The sequence below is a fragment of the Sturnus vulgaris genome, chromosome 1, assembly GCF_052056855.1.
Source record: "Sturnus vulgaris isolate bStuVul1 chromosome 1, bStuVul1.hap1, whole genome shotgun sequence".
Classification (NCBI taxonomy): Eukaryota; Metazoa; Chordata; class Aves; order Passeriformes; family Sturnidae; genus Sturnus; species Sturnus vulgaris.
In genome coordinates, this window is record NC_142243.1 from 109,272,478 (window position 1) to 109,294,618 (window position 22,141).

The 22,141-nt window shown below is 36.1% G+C and overlaps 1 protein-coding gene across 3 annotated transcripts in view; it reads right to left on the reverse strand.

Annotated features, from left to right (window-relative positions):
- ROCK1 (Rho associated coiled-coil containing protein kinase 1) overlaps positions 1-22,141 on the reverse strand; it is an 83,221-nt gene that overhangs the window by 50,767 nt on the left and 10,313 nt on the right. For all 3 annotated transcript variants that reach the window (XR_015807032.1, XM_014871280.2, XM_014871279.2), the window contains exon 2: positions 753-834. Coding sequence is in view for 2 of the 3 variants with exons in the window: in XM_014871280.2 (XP_014726766.1) it covers positions 753-834 (82 nt within the window). In the remaining variant the exon portion in view is untranslated. The remainder of the gene's footprint in view (positions 1-752; positions 835-22,141) is intronic.

The window sequence follows — 22,141 nt, forward strand, 5'->3', positions numbered from 1 at the left end:
TCAATCAGCGAACATTTCTGCCACAATCTTCAGAATTTGTCAGTTTGGCAGCCTTCAGAAAAGTTTTGTATCATAAATACCTTTTGGGGGTTTTCGTTGTTTGTGGTCTTTTTTTTAATTATGAAAATCACGGAACTATTATTTCTATTAAAAATCAACTTTTCTTACTTTAAAATGTTATTATAATGTGCAGGAAATCTGGTAGTGGAAAAATACAGAGTAAATGAAGAGAACTCAGCAGACACATCAGCTGCATTCAAAAGTAAATTCTTCAGCTATGCAGTATAAGATTTTAATGAAAAGAGACCTTTTATATTAAAAAACCCAAAAGCTTACAAAATACATGCTTCAGTCTGCTAGCGAACAAATATTTAATACGATTGCATGACATTGTATACATCACTATGTCATTTTCACTGTTAATTGCTTATGATATCTTAGTACATGAAATTAAAAAACAAGTTGTAGGAATCCAGTGAGTTGCTCTAACAAAGACAAGAGGCCTTTCTCCTAAAAGGCTCTGTGCCGCTGCAGACAAGGCCATTTACAGGGCAACAGATTGGACATTCAATTGCTGGGGATGAGATCTGCAAAGGCAGCTGTCACTTCTCAGTGGGAAATAAATAAATAAGACACTTGCACCCAAAAACTCAATGCATCCCAAATCCCTAGCTGCCTTTCAAAGACCTAGGTGTTTTCTTTTTGATATTACAGACTTCTGTTATTTAGTAAATTAAACATTAAATACTTACACCTGTTTAAGAAGTTATCAATGTTCTTGTTTTTTCTTAAGGCAGGAAAATCCAAGTCATATACCAAAGCATCTAATCCATCCTGAAAAAGAAACAAACAAAACAAAAAGCAAAATTAAGTATTTGGAAAAATAATTGCACGTGCTGCTAACTGAAGAGCCAAGATAAAAAACCAGTTGTCTCTATCAATCTTCCATGCAAATGAAATCATTCACATTTATTTAATGACTGCTAGCAGTTACATGAAACAGCTGTTACTCCTTCACTTCCATGGGACTCATCAAAATTTAATTCCATATGCTTCTATGTATCATTAATTACCTTAATTAGCTCCATACTTACATGAAAATAATTACTTTTCCAAAACACAGAAAAGAACAAATAGCAGTTCTAGTGAAGTTCAGTAATATTAAAAAGTCACAGTGCATCACGCAGTAGGCACTTGAACATGAAGTGGAAACTGGCAAATAGGACAATGATAGTAATTTAATTCTCAGAATGAAACCCCTGCATTTTATCCACTGAATTCAGTGTGAATTCTCATTAACAAGATGTTGGCTTTATACATTCCAACTTAAATCCAGAAGCAAACAGCCACAAGCCCATCTGGCACTTCTACCACAGCATACATCCCTATAAACAAGAGCAAATCAAACATCATCAAAAAACCCAACAGAAAAATACAACAAAGAAGGAGAAAGTTTTAAAGTCTCATTTAGTGCTGTGAATTCTGTGACTTGAAGTTTAAGACTATGTTTTTCCCTAGGTATAAATGACTCGTCAGTGGGTAGCATCTTCCTGGAGAAAAACTAAACCCAGTGTTTTGGCTGAAAACCACAGATACGGCTTCCACTGAGAATGATCCAGTGCTCTAGGGAACTATTAACAAAGAATTAAAGCGCATTAGGGAGTCCTCTCTCTCAGGTAAGTATTGTGTAAGTGACAACTGCAAAAAGAAAGATCTTAAAATACAAATTGATGGATGATAATAAAGCATGACAGAGATGTACTGCTATTTACTTGTCCATTCATAGCTAGGTGTTTATGTTAGCTATTTGTAACCTGCTTGGAGTGAGATAGATATTAGACCAGACATATCTTTGATCTGAACAGTTCAGATCTGACTAGACCTAATTTGATTGCTTTCAGCTTTTAAAAGGATTTTTCTATCCTTTTTTCAGGATTGAAAACTGATCCATCAATCTTTGCTAAGTATATAAGTAACTATGCCTGAACTACGCCTGAACAAAAGCTAGAGCATAAGGAGCATAAGCTTTTTGGAAGCTTATTTTCCGGGAATATATAGTTGAGAATACATTTGATTTAGACTGAAATATTAGTCTTTGATCTTTCACTTCAAATTCAAACCTATTTTTCACCTCAGTCTTTACGACTGACTTTTAACTATAAAGAATCCCAAGTGCTATCAAAATCAAAATTATTTCTTGGCTTGCAGTCCTCACTTTTAAAGTATGTGAGATAGAAATTATTTACTTCAGATATAATAAACAGTAAAATCATGCTAGAATTTGAAAATGGGTTGCTGCAAGGATAACCGGTATTACTTTAAATGCTGGATATTATTAAAATTGTCAATTTCACAAAAACATTCCTTTTTTAAGCTGCCTCTGCATACACCGGCTCATTTTGAACTAAGAAATGTTAAAATGAAAACTATACAAACCAAGAAAAGCATCACAGTATTTCACTTCTCTAAAATAAATTCAGGGTTTGCATCTTGTGTATTAAAGGTTCATCTTTTTGGACTGACACTGATGATGAAAAGGGAAAGCAAATAGCAAGGAAACAACATTTAATGGATGAGTAGTAGAAATAAGAGAGTAAGAGGCCAACAACAATCTGGACAGATGCAAAAATAAAGACACGCAGGCAGGGTAACTGTAACTTAGTGCAAACTACCAAAAGACACTTTTTACAAAGATATATGGTAAATATACAGGAAAAAAATTCAATTCTTAGGTTCTGTTGAAAAAATTCAACGGGGAACCATGACAACTGCTTGCACAGCAGTACAAAGTCCACCAGTAGCTTCTGTGCATTTATCTCCATGCTGTGTGAAGCAGTAGGAAAACATCAGCTAGGAGGCTGCTGGGTCCCATCCAGTGATTTTTAAAAGCAATTTAGAGATAGCAATGAACTGTCAAAATTTGGGGCTCAATCTCCTGTGAAGCCTTCAAATCTGTAGAGTCAATGCATTTGTCCAGGTTCACAGCTAACAGAACTTCCACATGCTAGGCAGAAGCACAAAAGTCTCAAATCCTGGTTGGCTCTAGGGTTGTACAATTATCTGTTTCAATTCAGGGTTTGCTTCAAAAGCCAAAATTCAGTCTTTATAGGAAGGGAGGTTTTAAATACTGAATATGAAAAATAAGAATATGTATAAATTAATAACTTCAATCTTACTTTTGTATCATACGGTTTCTTTCAAAATACTAAAATGTAAGCCCATGCCAAAAGAAGCATAAGGTACAGAAAATGTCATGGTTTCCTTGGTGTCTCAGGCATGTTAGCTATTTTGCTGTGTTATTTTAAAAAGCTTCAAATTAAAGATGGGGAAAAGTATATAAATTCACTTCTAACTGGCAAAAGCCAATTTCAATACTGTTTAATTCAGAATTCACCATGTACAATATTCCCTGTTCTGTTCTTCACCTTCCAGTTCTTAGATATGAACTCTATCAATTAAAATACTTAACTAAAAAACTCTAAAATACAAATTCAAGCTATCGATCTCCTATTCATTTCAAATCGTATCTCAGGATCATGCAAACAATATCTAAGGAAGCAACATGTCAAGAATTGTTTATTTAAAAGGCTCTTCAAGAATCAGCTCCCCTTCACTACAGTATCAAGAGAATAAACTATCCTGGTTCAAAACTTCCTTTTAAAAAACGTATGGATGGGTGATATTCTATAATTAAGAGACCTGCAAATCCTTAACTCTCAAAATAATTATTTTCTTTGACTGAAGTAAGTTTCTGAAGAAAAAAAAACAGCTTGGTACTATTTTAGTGTCAGACTGCAAATGCAAGACTAAGCTTGAAGTAATTTTATGGAATCATAATTAATGGAAGTAAAATATTTGTGATACCTAGAATATAACATAAAACATGAAACAGTCGATTTCACTTACATCAGCTAAAGCAGAAGAACTTGCAAACACTACAAGCTGTCCCAGCACAAAGGGAAGCACAGAAGCACAGCTATTTTTAAGTGTTTTCACTGGTGGACAAACAGGGAGGAGTACACAAGCTCAAAGTGGTGCATGCCAGAGAGATGTGAATATACTATGGAGCTGTAGAAATAATGGCTTGCAGAAACAGGGAAAAGGCCAAATGAGACATGATCATTACTGCCAGTGGCAGCAGAGATAGCTCATCTTTCATCTTTCTTCATTGCATCTTGCTCAATCTTTCAGTATGTCATCTTTTTTGCCAACACAGAAAGAAAGGGAAATCATCTTTCTATCAAGACCTACAGTAGCCATAATCTTCTCCTCTTAAAGGATGGCAAGATGTCATTATAATAGGCAATCATACCTCCAATAATTCCATGCACTTTATTAAAATAAGGCAGTCTCATCTTTGTGATGGATTTTTCCTCCACTTGGATGGGTTCCATATATTTTCAGTATGTATCTTTTTCAAATACACCACATTCCATACTTCTTGGAAACATATTGTGGCTTAGAGGCATTTTCAGCTAAGTTCTACCTTATTTTGTCATTACAGAGCAATCTTCCTATTTAGCTTTCAGGTCATTTCAGACATTTTCCTTTTAGCAGTTAAATTAGATTACTAAAATAAATTGGTTTATACCTCCACTTACATGGTAACAGTATTTCAGAAGTGATTAAAAAAGAATGGGGGAAAAACTTCATCTCTAATGTTCTTTGGTCAGTTTCATGGTCTGATACAGCCTTTTCTATATCACATTCATTCAATTAAATCATCAATAGTTTCATTATCTATTTAAGTTACCTCATTTTATCCTTAATTTTTTTTAAAAAGGAACATTAGGGAGTCGATACAATATGCAGAGTTCTTCCTTATGAAACCAACAATTCCATATATTCTGTTGGTTTCATTTCATTCATTACTACACCAAACTTAAAAGTTTAAAAGGCATAGTTACATGGAATAAAATCAGAAATCAGTCTAGATGCATAGATTGGCTCTGGAGATGACAGTAAGGGTGTCCAGGATATGAGCAAGTACTGCTCAGGTGTATGTGTTAGCCAGAAATGGCACTGTCATAGCTAACTATAACAAAATTTTTCTAGGCAACATTTTCTTTGGTGATTTTTCTCTAAATGTTTTCTCTGTTTTAGTTTCTTGCACTTGCAGCATTGCACAGATATGAATTTCACCAGCTGTAGGCTATATAAGTACCTCATTTCAAGCTTATCACTCTTCAGCCAAAAAAGGGACAAGGAATCTTTATCCACCTCCCCCAAGACACAGCTTCACACACGTGCAGCATTTCACCATTGGTCAACTCTCTTCCAATTATCCTTGTATGAAAGCCATTTCAATCCCCACATCATCACCCTTTGGTGATTTGTTATTTCCACCATGTACTTTTTAACTGGGGCAGGGGTACATGTGGAGAAATTGCATGTTGTATGTAAGCTGTGAGCACATCTAAAGTACACAATGCATTACAACAGTTCCTGTTCTGTGCTTCATTATATTTTCAGTTGTTCCCCAAAATATCTGGTTAGTTTTTATAGTCACTATGTATTAGATTGATTCTTTCACAAAAGTAGGCATTACAAATCAAAGCTAGCTCAACATTAGTAGATAAAGATGAGAGGTTTTTCTCCCATGAACTCACTCAACATTCAATGATAAATTTTACCTACCACTTTTAATCAGCCAGGCACTACAAAGTATTAATTTATTCTTTGATTTGCTAGATCTTTAGTTTTTACTGCTCTACCATCATTAATTTATCATTATTCACCATTTTAGATCCCTTATGACTGTGAAATACCATACACCTCTTAAACTCCATTACCAATCTGTTTTGAATATGGATCACCAGCTTTTCACTCATTCATCTACTCATACAACTAGCCAAGTCAAACAGCCTTTTCCATTACTTTGCCTTCAGTTCTAGAAATACAGAATGCTGTAACATAAAACTTATCATTAACACATACATTAACTACACAATCTATTAACACTGAACTTCTCAGGTTGTTACACTAACTTCTTTTCATTAGACTCATCTAAAATAGAACTATTTTCTTCAGTTTGTCTTAAGCAGTCACACGTTAACTGGATTTTTTTTCCCAAATTTTGGCCTATACCTACTTGCAAAGTTTTAATGCATCAAACTGCCAATACTACAATGACTATACTAGACTTCTTCACTCTGCAACTACATTTCCTAATCTGAAAACTCACTACAATTATGTAATATTGGTTTTATTCAGAAGCATGAATAAATAGGAATACAATTTTATAGATATTTGAAAATATACACCATCAATCAATTCCAATTTAGCAAAACATCTCATGATTCATAAGTGATATAAAGTAGAAAATGAAGTACATTATCTATATTATCAGGGTATAATTTTAGTATTTTTATATTTTGAAATTTTATCATTTTATTTCATACCCATTTCATTATGATACAGTATCATCTAGCATATAATAAATAAAAATACATTAAATTCAGGCGAAACTTTGTTATTGAGACACTTGATTATTTTACTATTTATTCAACATTCAAAGCACTAAAAAAATACTTAATGAGTATTACCAGCATACAAAATTTGCATTCCTTGGACAGACTGGCAGTTACCCAAGTTTAAATTCTTTGCCACTTTTCCTTTTTTTCAAAAGATGAAAATAAGTCTTAACTTCTACAACTGTTAACTATCTGTATTTTAGTTCTCTGAATTGTAGCCATTTTCCTATCTCTATAGTACTATGAGCTTCACCCCCCCGTACTTTCAAATCAACAAACTCAACTGACCTTGATTTGCACGTGTTCATCATAAGTCATAATAATGTCCTGTCATACATAAGTGAATACTCTGGTCAAGTATGGCAATAGTGCTACATTTATCTATCTCTAATCAAGTACACAAAAGATCCCATTAAGTTTCAAGTTAATCACACTCATTAATTTTGCTGTCCAAATAAGAGAAAACTGCAATTTAACACTTCATCTTTAAAGTGGACAAGACAATGTAGACAGAGTTAAGGCACTTCACTTAAGAACTTCCATTAAATTGTTAGAGCAGGCAAAGTACACAAACTGACACGTGAGCCTGAGTAAAAGGCCCTTGATTCATCACCCAGCACAACACAACTCTATAGAGCTCCTTGCTTCCTAGTATCCTACAATACTCATAGGAGTTCTTGCAAATTTGGTTAAACAGATAGCCTTTCAAAAATAAAAATTGGGGGGTGGGATGTTAATTCGATAACGACCTAGGAGTTTGACTCAGTGAAGATTCAACATCTGAATAAGGAGATCTTAAAACTTCAATGCAGCGTTATTGAAGGCGGTATGGATTATTGCTTTGATTTTGGCCTTTTTAAAGGGTTATTCCAAATGTAGTTCCAAACTTCACCCACATTCTGAGCAGTTCCATGTGTAAGTACACGTACTTGCCCTCTGTTCAAACAATAGCTGTTCAACACTTGCACTGACAAATTCCTAGAATATACATTTCCTACATCACTCACCAGATTATAAATCAGTACAGATATCTCAATTTATATTGATAGACACAAACACATGCATCAAAATACCCACTGAAACACCAGAGCCAAAAGGCCTCTCAATACTGTTACATCCATATTACACTTTAGGAAACCTCAGGTGCAAGTCTACAGACCAAGAGACATTACAAGTAGTAATGTTTTTTCACATGCACTTCTGGATGTTGCTGTTTCCTCACTCCAGCAATGGATCTTACCACCTGAAGCATCTCCTAAAATAAACTAAAAGAAAATGCAGTGCAAATCTGTGAAATCAACTTTTATACAGTAAGCGTGCTGGAGTACTGCCAGCACCCACCCACACGCTTCAGTCTTTGGCTAAAACAGAGGGCAAGTCATAGATCCTTCACATCAGAGCCCCTCTCTGTCCACTGCCTAGATGGAGAAATCTTGAATCACTAGATCTGTTCTGAATGACACTTACTTGTGAGACTATTTTATGCCTAAAATTATGGAAAACTGACATTGTTTGAAGATGCATTCCAGAAAATGTACTTCAGTGGGTGTTTCTTTCCCCTGCAGATTCTATCATTATATTACAACATTAATTTTACTATGCTACATAATTTCTTGTGGTCGATAGTCTTTACATCCAAACTTCAATTTATTACATTACTGCTTTATTATTTCAATTTGCCATCAGAATTAATTTCTCTTAGTATTGCATCTTTAGGAACAACTATCAGATGAGAGAGCAGTGTCTTCAAGTATGATGAAGAACACAAACCAATATAGCACCAAGAATGTATTTCAGTAAAATCTAGGCAGAAAACACGTACCATATAATTTGAAAATAGATCAGGAAGATGTGAAACAGGAGTAAAAGTTGATTGCAATAAAGTCAAATTATGCTGATTGACTTCACAGAAAGCGAGATCTCTGGATCCTTGCAGTTTCATTTCCTTAAAAAAGTTCACTTGCTTTGGTTAATATGCTCTGTGGGCAGGTTTTACAAACTTTAAAGCTTCTATACCAAACGTGGCACATTCTACCATGAAAAGAATATTTTATATAAGACTGAAGCAGTTGTGGAACTATCTAGAAGGCTACAGAGATTCTTTATAATTTAATGTGCAGGAAATAGAAAGCCTACTTTAGGTTTAAATTTATCAAACCATGTTCGACTAATACTAGAATTAAATAAAGCGTAACTACAGCTTATTAAAACTGCCCTTTTCTAAAAAACAGTACTAAATGTGTTTAACACAAGTACACCTAAAACATATATATTTAAATAGTGTTAGAAGAAGTAGGAGTACTGGTAGTTAAAGAACTGACTGATGTTTATCACCATGGAAGCAGCATTCCACAGGCACTGCAGCACTTGGCATTAGGAAACGCCTCACAGGTCTAGAGTTCCCAGCTACTGTAACAACTGCAACTGGAGATGAGCAGACAACCTGACACACTATCCACAGAAATACCTCGTGGTGGAAAAAAGTGACTTCACATCCTTTTCACTTCTCAAAGTTATAGTATTAACCAAAAATACAAGGCAAGCCCTGTTCCCTCAACTAAGTTATAAAATAGCTACTTAATTTTTTTTTTTTTTTAAAGCCAAACATCACTTGTAAATGACATCAGCAAATGCTCTTTGAGGTCTCCACAGCTTTCTTGGTTATCCTGTGAGGGCAGATTCTTCCACAGGCAGCACAGAGATCTGCCATTCTGATTTGGGAGTCTCATCATTTTCATTTGAAACACAAACACTTAAAACTACCGATTTAGATCAATGGGAGTCAACACTCTAAGGAATGCTCATTAGAAACCAAAAGTAATATGGATAGAAATTAACACTATGGATGCAAATACTGGTACATAACTTCCCTTCGAAAAAATGGTATAGACAGATCAGAGATAGGAAAGAATGAAGACAAACTGGTACAGTCCCAGCTCAAAGGCTTCTTTTGCAGCAACCTCCAAGGAGCTGAGTAAAGACTTCAACAAAAGAAAAGAAACTGCACAACTCCATTTAGAAATAGTGGTATTTACCAAAAGAAACAGAACCCCCTCCACATCTAGGAAATTGCCTAGGAAATTGCTGTCTGCCTCCCAGATTTTTTTCCAGGCAGATATCCATGAAACTTGACTTCAGAAAGTAAGCCTTAGTCACTTGGGCAAAATTTGAATTAGAAAGACACCAACATGTTCACAGGAATTACTGCAAACAATATAAATAGAAATGTTTTAGCTCTTGTAAAAGCTGTTGAATATGTAAAGCAACTTTATGTCTCTTCGCTTTACATTATAGTAAAACTAGCCTAAGTTCTCCCATCAATAGCTTAAATTGCTGCTTCTAGCTCTCCCACCATGGTTTTGTCTTAAAAGTGTATCTAAATAACAAAATAATAATAATAATAATAATAATAATAATAATAATAATAATAATAATAATAATAATAATAATAATAAATATAAAAAGTAATAATAATAACCAAAAAATATTAACACCAAAGTATGCCATATACGTCAATGGAAAGAATATTAATTTTTCTGTAAAGCAACAATACCTTAGCAGCCTGTTGTCACCTGACCTGGATTATGTTTGCTGCAAACATAACTAACTGCTAACCACAGATATAAATAATAAACTATACAATAATAAAAAGACAAGTTCTCTCTTTAGCTTTGACAACTCAGTCTCTGGAGATTATATTAGTTCAATAATTATGCTTTAGAAAAGACTCTAAAAAGGTGCATCAAGAGAAAAAATAAAACCAACTCTGCTAGTAATAATATCTACCCCACAGAAAAATAACCCAAGAACTGGAAACAGAGGCTGAGAACAAAAGTACTTAATTTTTTTAACAGAATACAGACGATTCATTGAATAACTTTTCAAGAAAGAGTGCAAACATGGTAATTTTTCCAGCAGTCTGGAAACACTGTACAAAATCTCCCCTTCCCCACCACCAAAAGAGAAATTCTTCCCTAAAACTCTACAAGTCAAAACACTTCTGCAACAAGAGGTGAATAGCCATGAGAGAAGACCAGAAATTAAGATTATGAAAGGATTATACTAAAAAAAACTCTGTAGAAACTGAAATAGTGATTTGCAAAGCAATATGCCTTTCCTTAGTGTCACATGCCAACCAGTCTGCAAAATGAAAAATATGGGAAGTTAAGCACAACTGAAGCAAGGAATCAACTCTGAGAAGCTTCTCTGATTGCGCAATCTCCTGTCAGAGCTCTCGCTCCATTTCTGCAATAAACATTCCAGCACAAGCAATCACACGTCAAGTAGATATTTGAAATATGCAACTAAACAAGAACTTAACACTATTTAAGAATTTGCACATCGTTAGGCAGTTTTGCCTAGTGAAGTCCGTAGACATTTTCGTGCATTGATTAAAAGAAAAACTTCACTTTCAATAAAAAAGATGTCTGCATGCATAAACCCAACGTTTTTCTATATTTGTTCTATTTTCCATGATGAATACACCCACAAAAATGACTTTTAAGTAATGTTATTTTTTAAAAAGGTTATAAAAATTCCATGAGAATTATTTTAGATAGAGACAAGCTACTTCTACTTCCAACCACTAAGATTCGTCTGAATTAAAAGGATTTTATAACTAACAGGAACAAAACAGCAAGTTTTTCACATTTTTGGGAGATTTTCACTGCTAATGTAGAACAAAACAGTTCTGCTAACAGATTGTTTCCAGAGTCCACAACCCAATGAATTAAATTTACAAATTTATAAATTCAAAAAACATGCTTTTACCCATTAACTTTAAGCAATTTCTTTTTTAAGTGTGAAGAGACAAGCTCTTTCAAAACCCACCTGAAGAAGAAATGGTAACATATACAGACAATGCCACTAGTAACACCATTTTAATTAATACTGGGTGTTTAAGTATATATTCCATTCACTAACAGTGACTACCTTCAGGTCAAAAAATACTCCCCCAACAGATGCTCTCAGAGAAGTGGGGGATCCCCAAAAGTTGGACAGGGCTTTGAGCAACCTGGCCTAGTGGAAAGTGTCTGTCTATTGCAGGGGAGTTGGAACAAGGTAATCTTTAAGGCCCCTTCCAACACAAACCATTCTACAGTTCTCTGATTTAAACCAAATCTTCTCTAAGTACTCTTTTTACCCTTTCTGACAGCATAGTAGAATCATGACTAAAATCCTGAATGCATTGGACTTCATAAGAAAAAAGAAAGGTGTAACTCTAAAATCCAAAACCTACATGAAAGCGTGGTTCCACATTCCAGTACTGAAATGACAGAAGAGAACCAAAGCTGTCCAAGAAAACTTAAGGGTGGCTTTCTACAAACTGCAAGTCTCTCTCATTAAAATCAGTAAGGATTTTACAGTATGTAATACTGCAAAAATATTAGCTAGTTTACCTGGGATTTACAAGTACAGTATTTCAAGACTAGAGGAGGAGAGGGAGTATTAGAAATCTGTTAGAGTATCCAACACTTTTAATTTCAAGAAAGTCCAAAGATGTGATTTATGATGCTTACAAGCTTGTCAGGGACATGCAAGTAAGTTTTTCTTTGCTCCTTTTCAAGCTTTGAGACTTAAGTTTGAGGAAAACTGAAGCCACTGACTCCATACACCAAGTAAGAAGCTTTTCCCTAACATTTCTATTGCTCAAGCATGAGACATGCATTTCTAATACACTTGCTCAAGCATGAGACACAGAGAGCAGAACTTCAAACAGTGGTATTCAACTTCTACAGCACTGGGTATTTTCACCAAGCTCATATACTGCGATTTTAAGGATGAAAAATACTAAAATGCTAAGAAATAACTGTAAAAGCAACTCCTCTACCAACTTCTCCAGCTACATCGAAAGAGTAAGTCAACTCCTCCCTAACACCATTCTTCCTACACAGCACTCCAGAACCTGAGAAAGCCCCCCACCCAAAGAGGATGCAGCAGACTATGTAGTCCAAAAGCATGATTTTCTTTTGGTTTTAAAACACGGGAGAAAACAAATCTTAACTCAAGAGGAAAGAGAGCCAGGGCTGTCTGGACCATTGCCACAATCATGGAATCTTGTCAAAGTCTTTCTTGCCTGTCCTTACAAGGGAGCAAGACTGAGCTTGGGCTGATTAACTTAATCTCTACAGGAGATGAGGGCAGGCAATATTTTTGTCACACCATAAAAACTTGCCATGAGACAAATCAGAGCATACTAACATGGCATTTTCTGTTCCTCCATCCCACAGACCATTCTGAGTAGCTGTCATTTAGATTCTCATCAGAGAGCAAAACTGATAAAAATGTGTTTCTACAAAATAAATCAAAAAAGGCTACTTTTTACTTGCATCCAACTTCTATATGATTTCTGTAACATTTGCTTTAGGAAAACATTTTTCCAGTATCTAATATTTTTTTAAGTCATTTAAAAGCACTACTATCTTAGAAATCTACATGAACTAAGAGTCTAGACATACATTTTATGTGTGTACAAAAATATAAAAAAACAAGTAATTCAAAAGCCACGTCAAACAAGCTCAGGCAGTATTTGCTACTTCCCATTCATATAAATTCTCTGTTTGTAAAACACTGAAGAAAACAGGTTTCCAATTTCTAAATACTACAAAATATCAGCATGAGATATTCTGGAATGTAATTAAAGAGCAGCAATATCAGTTCAAGAGTTTAGAGTGACACTTTTGTCAGACATCCTGCATTTCACTTTCCAGACCACAGAGCCAATTTCTGAAGAACTATATAACACATGGATGGAAACAGCAATTTTGGAAATAGATGCTTGTTACCAATCATGGTCATTTTATAAATGAAAATATCTAGCCTCAGAGACTTCAAAAGGAAATGAATAAGGCGGTTATGCCTTTTGTGATACTCAAAGAAAATGCACTGGCATTGAGATAAACTATCATTAAATTTAACTAAACTCTGAACTACAGATAAACAATTTGACTTAGAAAAGTAAAAACCCAACCATCTGACATTAGGAAAGGTCTAACACCAGGAAGTGTGTGTGTATACATTCTCTATACACAGATTTACACATCCCAAACAACCAAACATTTTAAATAATTTTAAGTAACCTACCACTTTCATTCAGATTCACATTTTGCAAACTGTTTACTTGAGAAATAAAAAAAATAAGAAATACAAAAAACTTCAACAGAGATACAAACTCCTTTGTACTTGCAAGTTCTTGATGCAAATCGCTATGTGCTTAAGGCAGTCTTCAGAGAAGACAAGCAATGCAGCATTTCATCTAATACTTTCATGTAAAGTACATTCAAAGTCCCCCTTACTTGCCTCAGTCAAGACAACACATTGTGTAACTTGCAGCACACAGAAAAGAACTGAATTTCCTCTTTTCTGAATTGCTGTAGATCAACTCTAAGATCATGTCACATTCACATGCTTACAGCTCTTTCCTTCCAATATAGAATTATTGAACTGACAGTTTTTATAATTTTGTCCCTTCACCTACTGAACATGATAAATTTCCAATTTATCTAACCCTACCTCATTTAAAAACCTCTTAATCTGCTTATTCTCTGAAAATAAAAATGATACTTAGTCCAGTTCAACAGATTCAGTCAAAAGCCAACTTTTATAAGAACACAGGTAGAGATAATACCTCTTTTTGTACATGTTGCTGTAAAGAATTAAGACAGCAGCAGAAAACCAGTCTAGGAATAGATAAACTAATTGTTCTGAAAACCAATATAAAAGTCCATGGCTGTCCAGAAGAAAAGAGCAAGAAAATTCAGGAAGAAAAGCTAGGTGGAATAGTTCTAAATTCTCACATACTATTTCTACATAAAAGTTAATCTTAACAGCAGAAAATCTTCAGAATATTCTATAGCCAAACTTGCTCTGTTTCAAAATGCAGTTGCATATCATGAGCATGTCAAAAACACATTTTGACTTTTCATTACCAATTTAAAAAAAAATAATAATAATTACTAGCAGTATGATCTTAAAAATTGCAAAACCAAAATTAGGATAATAGAGCATATAATATTACATTCCTTATCAATGCTATTTATTATATTTATATGATTATGCTATTTTCTGTAAAAAGGGAGAAGCATACCTTTGAGTGTCTTAAAAGTCCAGTGTGGCTTAGGTCTTTTGTTCTGTCAAGGATCAACTACCAATACACTGAATGATTCTGAACCAGCAGAAACATAACAAGAACCTGATGGGAAAGGGATAACTAAAAGACATCCTGATTTAACCTCTTTACCTTGCAACACCACGGTGACAGTGACTGAATTGGTCTGTTTGGCACCACGGATGTTGGAGCATCCCATTTCTTCAAAAGTGCATGAGGAATGCCAATGACCTCACATAACTGCAACTGGGAAAAGACCATGAACAACAGCAAGGAATTTGATTTGCTCTTTCCACTGAGTTCCTCCAATGCATTCTTATTTCGTCTAATACATCTTCCGCTATGGGTCATGGTAGCTGTCTTCCTGCCCCACAACCCAAAAGATAAATTCTAAAAGGCCTGTGGCTAAATACAGGTACTGAATGTAGCACAAGGGCAGTAGCTGTATTAGATGCTGGCTGACAAAACAGAGACACAAGGCTGTTGTAGAAAGACTGTGGCCTCACTCCTGATGGACTGGCCTGAGGATTGTTGTTACAGAGCCCTCTAATACCAGTCTCATTGTACAAGTGGTATTCTAAAGCGAGTCCCTGGCACTTCTAAGTTTTATTACAGAAAAATAATCTGCTGAGAAAAAAAATACACTTGAAATTACAGGGTATTTTAGACAATTTTTTTCTTTGTAATTCTTAGAGCTCCATTAGAAATACAGATTCAACCAACTACTTTCAGTTATTCTTAGAAAGTGCACATGAAGCATTGATTTTATGCCCAAATAAACTATGTATCTTCATCTAGTAAAAGTTAAATGTTGTTTGGCTACATCTGACTGTATATGGTAACAACCTTTCATATCCAAATTGCCTGTATTAGTTCAATAATCACAAAGAAGAATTACATGCTATTTACTGAAACCTTCATTCTGTGCTAATTCTTAATTTGGAGACATACACTAATCAAGTAACTTCTCACCTGAAACCATCATAAAACAAAATTCCTACTAGCTCCTGATCATTTTGCAAGTTTCTCATAGCGTAGCAGAGGTATCTTTCCAATCTAAAAGGATCATTTGAACTTGCTGGCTTAAATCCTCAGAATATTCTTTGCCTCCTTCCAGATAGAGTTTATCTTAACTTCTAGAGTATTAAATGTCACAAAGAGACAAAAATTAACTCTGTGGGAGCTGCTTTTCCTATTGCTTTCTTTTTTAAGTTCAGATACTATTGTTATTTAGAGTTACCATTTAGAGTGAAAAATATTTAAGAAAATAACAGCAGTTTATACCTTTGTCCACTTAGCAACTAGATTTGTTATGCATGCATTCTGTGGTTGAGTTTCCTTCCATGTCTTCAGGCCACTACCTCTAAAGGTTTTTCTCTTTAAGTCTCTTTCACTCTCATGAGACCAGATCTTCTGCTAAAAGAGAAATTAACATTGTGCTGCTCAGCACAGATATCATATCCTGTACAGTGTCACCTCAGAAAAATGGGACCTTGGTAGCTGAGAAAACTATTTGTACATATAGCACATACCATTATTTTGTGCTGAACTAGAACTGCTGCAAACACGTCATTGCACTGATTCAAGAGCTTCACTGAGGCTCTGAAACAAAATCAGGAAAAGGCAAGGGGAAAACCAACCAGTGAAACACTGTAGAGGTATTTTCCCCAAAGATGAAGGATCACAGAACCAGAGAACAGTCTACATTTGGTGGTAACCTCAAAGGTTCACCTGGTCCAGCTGTTCATGCAAAAGGGAGTCTTGATGAGACTGCCCAGCACCCTGCTGAGTCTTGCAAACCACCACTGATGGGGGTTCTACCACATCCCTGAGGACATTGTTCCAACGACTGATTATTGTCACAGTAAAAAATTTCTTTAATACATAAACCTCTCTCAATGCAACATGTACATGTTGGGTCTTGTTTTCTTCTCCTGAAAAGACAGCTTTCATCTTCTTTGTAACTGTCCTTTTAGTACTGGAACACTGTGATGAGGTCCCCCAAGCCTTTTCCAGGGAAACACCTTCTCTTTTCCCTCACAACCCAAGTTCCCCATCCATTTGATCACCTTTGGGACTCTCCTTTAGAAGTCTCCTTGAATTGCAGGAACAAGAGCTGGCCTACAGATGTGGCCTTACCAGCACTGAGCAGAATGACCACATCTCCAACTCTTCTACTGACATCTCTGTAGATGCAGCCAGAATCCAGTTTGCCTTTGTTGCTGCAGCTGTGCTCTGCTGACTCATGTCCACCTTGCTGTCCAACAGGCCCCCCAGGTGAGCAAGGCTGCTCCCAACCTCACAGATCCCAGCCTGTATTGAGTTCTTTGCTTGTGTCATCACAGATGTAAGACACTGTGCTTGACTTTGTTAAACTTCATACTGTTCTTGCATGCCCACTCTTCCAGCCTGGCCAGGTCTCTCTGTAAGATGTCTCTAACTTCTAAAGGATCTCCTCACTACTCAGTTCAGTGTCATCAGCAAATTTACTGAGGGTACTTTCAATGCCACCATCCGAGTCATGCAGGAAGACATTGGACAGCACTAGGCCCAACATCCACTCTAGAAAGCCCCACATATGACAGGCTGCAAGCCTGAGTAAAACCCACTGACCACAAGTTCAGATATATTTTTAAAACAGTACATATTTGATGTCTCACCAAAATTAATTCAACTCTGTATTAGCAAACTTAGGTAGATTATTCCTACTGCAACCTCAGTGTCATCATTGAGTCTACAGAAATATTCTCATCACAGTTTCCCTCTAACAAAATCTAGAGTAGAAAACTATAATTGCACAGTCTTGAAAAAAAAAACTCCTATCAAATTTTTTGAAGCTTAGAATACTTCAGCTGAACTTTCAGATTTTTTATTTAAAGGAAAATTAATGTCATGATTTTGTATTTTTCATTATATACATGCATACACACTGTATGCAAGTCTGTGAAGGTACTGAGTATAATTTTTTTTTATTCAATTCATTTATTTAATTATGATCTTGAGTGATTAATGAAGCTTTTCACAGAAAGGCTTTACTGTTAAGCAAGCCTTCAGATTTAAAAACCAAGCAATAGTTGCATATGAATTCATGAAGGTACAAAACCACTACCTACTCAGTATGTAAGGCTAACAAGAAGGAGAATTATTTCAGAGAACTAATAAACTTTATTTATTACAATCCTCAAACTGCTTAGGTCAATGGAACATTTTAGTGATCTTCCCCCTTTCCTCCAGTGATTACACCACTGGAAACTGTGGCAAACAGGAACAGTCTCTCATTATACTAATGAGCATTATCAGCTGAGAACTGGACACTGCAGTTAAAGTGCAACTTAAAAAACATATATCTTCATTTTAACAGCTTCATATACATGTACAACACAGCTCAAACACCCCGTACTGACATTTTTCCACCAAAAGCATCAAATTTTACTAAGCTTCTCTTCGTATACAGTTCTCCTCCTAAAAAAAGTGATTCTCTACCACACGTTCAATGCAAAGTGAGTGATGAACATTATGAACAGGCTACTAAAAAAGCTAATATATTGTAACAATTTACTTATAATATTGAAGCACAGTAATTTTAGGTTAGCATGCAGAGAAACTAATTTTCTTTACTTAGAAACAGTATTTTGCAGTCGTAAGCCCATGTCCTTGTAAATCAGTTATCCCTACTTGTCTGTGGGAACATGTGGAACCTCAGAAAAATACAGCTCTAACTCAAAAGAATAACCCTCTCAATAATTTTTGAATGATTTGGGGAATCTAGAGAGGTTCCAGCTGACTGGAAGCTGGTAAACATTGTCCCAATTTACGAAGGGCAAAAAGGATGATTCTGGAAATTAAAGGCCTGTCAATGTCACTTCAGTGACTATTATAGAAAAGCTTACTTGGAAAGGTATTGAAAAATACTTGAAGGACAGTGCGGGTCATCAGTCACAATCAGTATGGGTTCCTGAGGGGAAAAGTCCTGCTCAACAAAATTAATTCCCTCTTATAAGGTAACCTACCTAGGTTACCAGGGGAAGCCAGATGATCTAATCTTTTGGGATTTCAGTAAAGCTTTCAGTACTGCCTCACAGTGTCCTACTGGACCAAATGTCCAGCATTCAGCTGGATAAACACACCATGGGATGGGCGAGCAACTGGCTCATGGGTCAGGTGCAAAGGGCTGTAGCGAATGGGGTGACATCAGACTGCTGACCTGTCACTAGCAGGGTTTTGCAGGGCTCTATCCCTCCACAGGGCCTTGTGATCATCAGCATCTTCATAAATTACTTGGATGCAGGACTGGAAGGAATACTAAGTAAGTTTGCCACTGATACATTGGGAGGAGCTGTTGACTCCCTCAAAGACAGGGAGACCCTGCTGAGAGACATGAACAAATCTGAGGGCTGGGCAACCATATGACGTTTAACAAAAGACAAGTGCACCTGAGATGAGGCAACCCTGGATGTACATACAGGCCAGAACAAGAGGCTGGAAAGCAGAGCTGCAAAAAGGGACCTGGTGGTCCTGGTCGATGGCAAGTTGAGTCAGCAGTGCCCCGGCAGCCAGGAAGGCCAAGCGTGTCCTGGGGGCATCAGGCACAGCATCACCAGCCAGGCAAGGGAGGGATTGTCCTCCTCTGCTCTGCACTGGGGCAGCCTCACCTTGAGTGCTGGGGGCAGTTTTGGGTGCCACAAAATTAGAAAGATACAAAGCTTTTAGAGAGTGTCCAAAGAGGGCCACAAAGGTGCTTCAGGACTTTATGAGGAGTGGCTGAGATCACTTGGCATGTTCAGCCTTGAAGAGACTGAGGGGAGACCTCACTGCAGCCTTCAACATCCTCATGAGGGGAGCAGGAAGGGCAGACACTGATTTCTTTTCTCTGGTGATCAGTGACAGGACCCAAGAGAATGGCATGAAGCTGTGTCAGGGGAAGTTCAAGTTCAATATAAGAGAAGGTTCTTCACCCAGAGGGTGGTTAGATACTGGAACAGGCTCTCCAGGGAACTGGACACACATGATCCTTGTGGGACCATTCCAATTCTGCATTTCTGTGATTCTATGAAAATAATTCAAAATTTGAAAGCGATGGATTATATTAAAATAGCAGCCAGTAACACATCGATGAAGTGTTAACCAGATTCATACCCACCTTTTGACTTGCTATGGAGGTTTTTGTTGGCCATTCATGTTTGACACATGTTCTTGTGGCTTGGTGTCTGCTCTTCTAATTCCTAATGATCTCTCTACCACCAGTGAAATTTCCCTAACCCTTAAAAGGAGTACAAAAAGTAACTTGCCTCCACACCATCAAACCCACAAATTGTGGGGGTTGGGAGAAGTACTTCCTTATTTTAGATGCAGGAAACAGAAATACAAAACAGTCTCACAAAAAGACTGAAGAAATCAGGAAACTCTAACTCAAGGCAGATTAGGCCAAACCAACAAATCCAACACCAAAATTATCTTTAATTATCATCTTACTCATTTCTCTGCCTGTTTTCCAAACCTCATATTTGTATAATTATCTTTCAGACAGACAGGACTTCCTTTTCACAAAGGGCATGTTTTTTGTTCTTATACCCAACACTTGCCACACCATAAATGTTATCTGTTGTCTTCTGCAGTTAAAAACATTCAGAAGTAAAGAAGGATGTATCACAGTATCAAGGATACTACACTGATGCTTCCTATTTGTTGATATTTTATTTACTAAGGCAATAGGATAACATGGCACACCAATTCATTTCACCTCCTGTCTTTTCAAGAGGTATGTTACTGGTACTGAAACAAGACGTAGTATTTAAATTGAATGATTGACTTTCCACAACCTCAACATCAAAAGGTTGTATTTTTTATAACTGCCAAGAATTTAGTAATTTATGGCAGGCAAATACCCATTGTACGAGTTTAAGAATTAACTCGAGACTCTAAATTGACAGGACTGGCATTACAGACAAAATCATTTTTGTCGACTGTCCCATTATTTGCTTCTCCTTCTCATATGAGAACATGATGATTGGTTTTACTTCTACTGCAAAAGTGAAACAAAAATTATCTGAAGACTGAAGAACACATGAAAATAGGCACCACCCACCCAGATTTAAAAATTAGGTGATTCTTGTATTTTGCAGAGATGAGGACACGAGTATCTTGCCCAGCTTAATTAGGTGCTCTTATGGGTAACACTGCTTCCATGTTCTTATAGATGAAGAAAGGAAGCTTAACAAATAAACCAGCTCATTTCTGTGAGCTGCACTTCATTATACTTGAAAGATATTTGTTTATCATGACAAAATACAAGGGAAGCAAGATCTACAGAGAATTATCTAATCTTAAGCATAAGCTTTAGCTCTAATTTGCAAATTACTTGTTAAAGATTGTGTCTTTTTCCATTGTTATGAAAGAGGTTATGTTGATTCCAATTCCTCTAAAAGAAAAACAACTTATTTTGTAAAAACATCATATTGCTTTCTAAAGTAACTCTCCAAAAACTCATGACCCTATTTCTTTTTTTTCCCCCCTTTTGCTAACCCATCATCTCAGAAAACATGTTCTAAAATTGCATGTAAGGGCCCATAAGATGAATTATTAGTCAGAAGAAAGCTTAGGATTTCAATTTTTTTCTACAATACACTTTTGCAGAACACTGTTATTTCCTCCCACAAAATATGAGCAATACAGCACCACTGTAAGGTAAGTTTTTTGATGTTGAAATATACAAGAAAGAAAGAAAAAGATGTCCTGCTTTGGTAGAGCTAGTTAACATCTCACAAGATAGCTAGATTTGAACAAAAGCCTTCAGCTGCCTATTATGGTTGAATCTTACACTGAAAAATTAAACTTCTACTTACAGGGTTTTATAAGTAGAAACTTGGAAAGAAACTTTCCAACCTGCAAATAAATGGTTTTGATCAACCTTTTCTTTTATTCCTTTCTTTTTATTCCATATTTATAAGTTTGTCAAACTGCAATGAAACAGGGTATGTAAAAAGAAAACATCCCTTTTACTCTCCCCTAGAATTCATGGCTCTCAGAGCCTTCTTTCCCATGAACTTACCAAGAACTATGACAGAAACTAATCTTTATATGAAGGTGAAGTTAATCTGACTCCCTTCTTTGCCAGGAGCTCAAAGACGAGATGACCAAAGAAAAGAACAATGCAGCCAATGCAGCATCCCTGATGCCAGCCAAAATCAATTGTACAGAAGGCAGGAAGTTAGAGTTGTCTACAGTCACCGCCGTCCCAGATCCAAAGCAGCTCCTGCAGCACCGGCGTCTAAATGGTATCTGCTTAAATCCCAAGTTCAAACTACTAATGATAATAGTGTTATGTACACATTGCATTCATAAGAACAAAAGCTTTCTTATCAAAGCCGGAAGGCATTTGAGGACAGAAAAGAAACAAAAGGAAAACACTTCAAAGATTCCTCTGACCTTACACTCATCAAGAATTAGAGCAAGAGAGACTTTTAGTCCTTTCCTTACTCCAATCTGCCCCAAAGAATCAATGAACAGCTCAGAGCTTGCAAGTTGCCCGATACAAGACCTTCTGTGTGTAACAACTTTATTC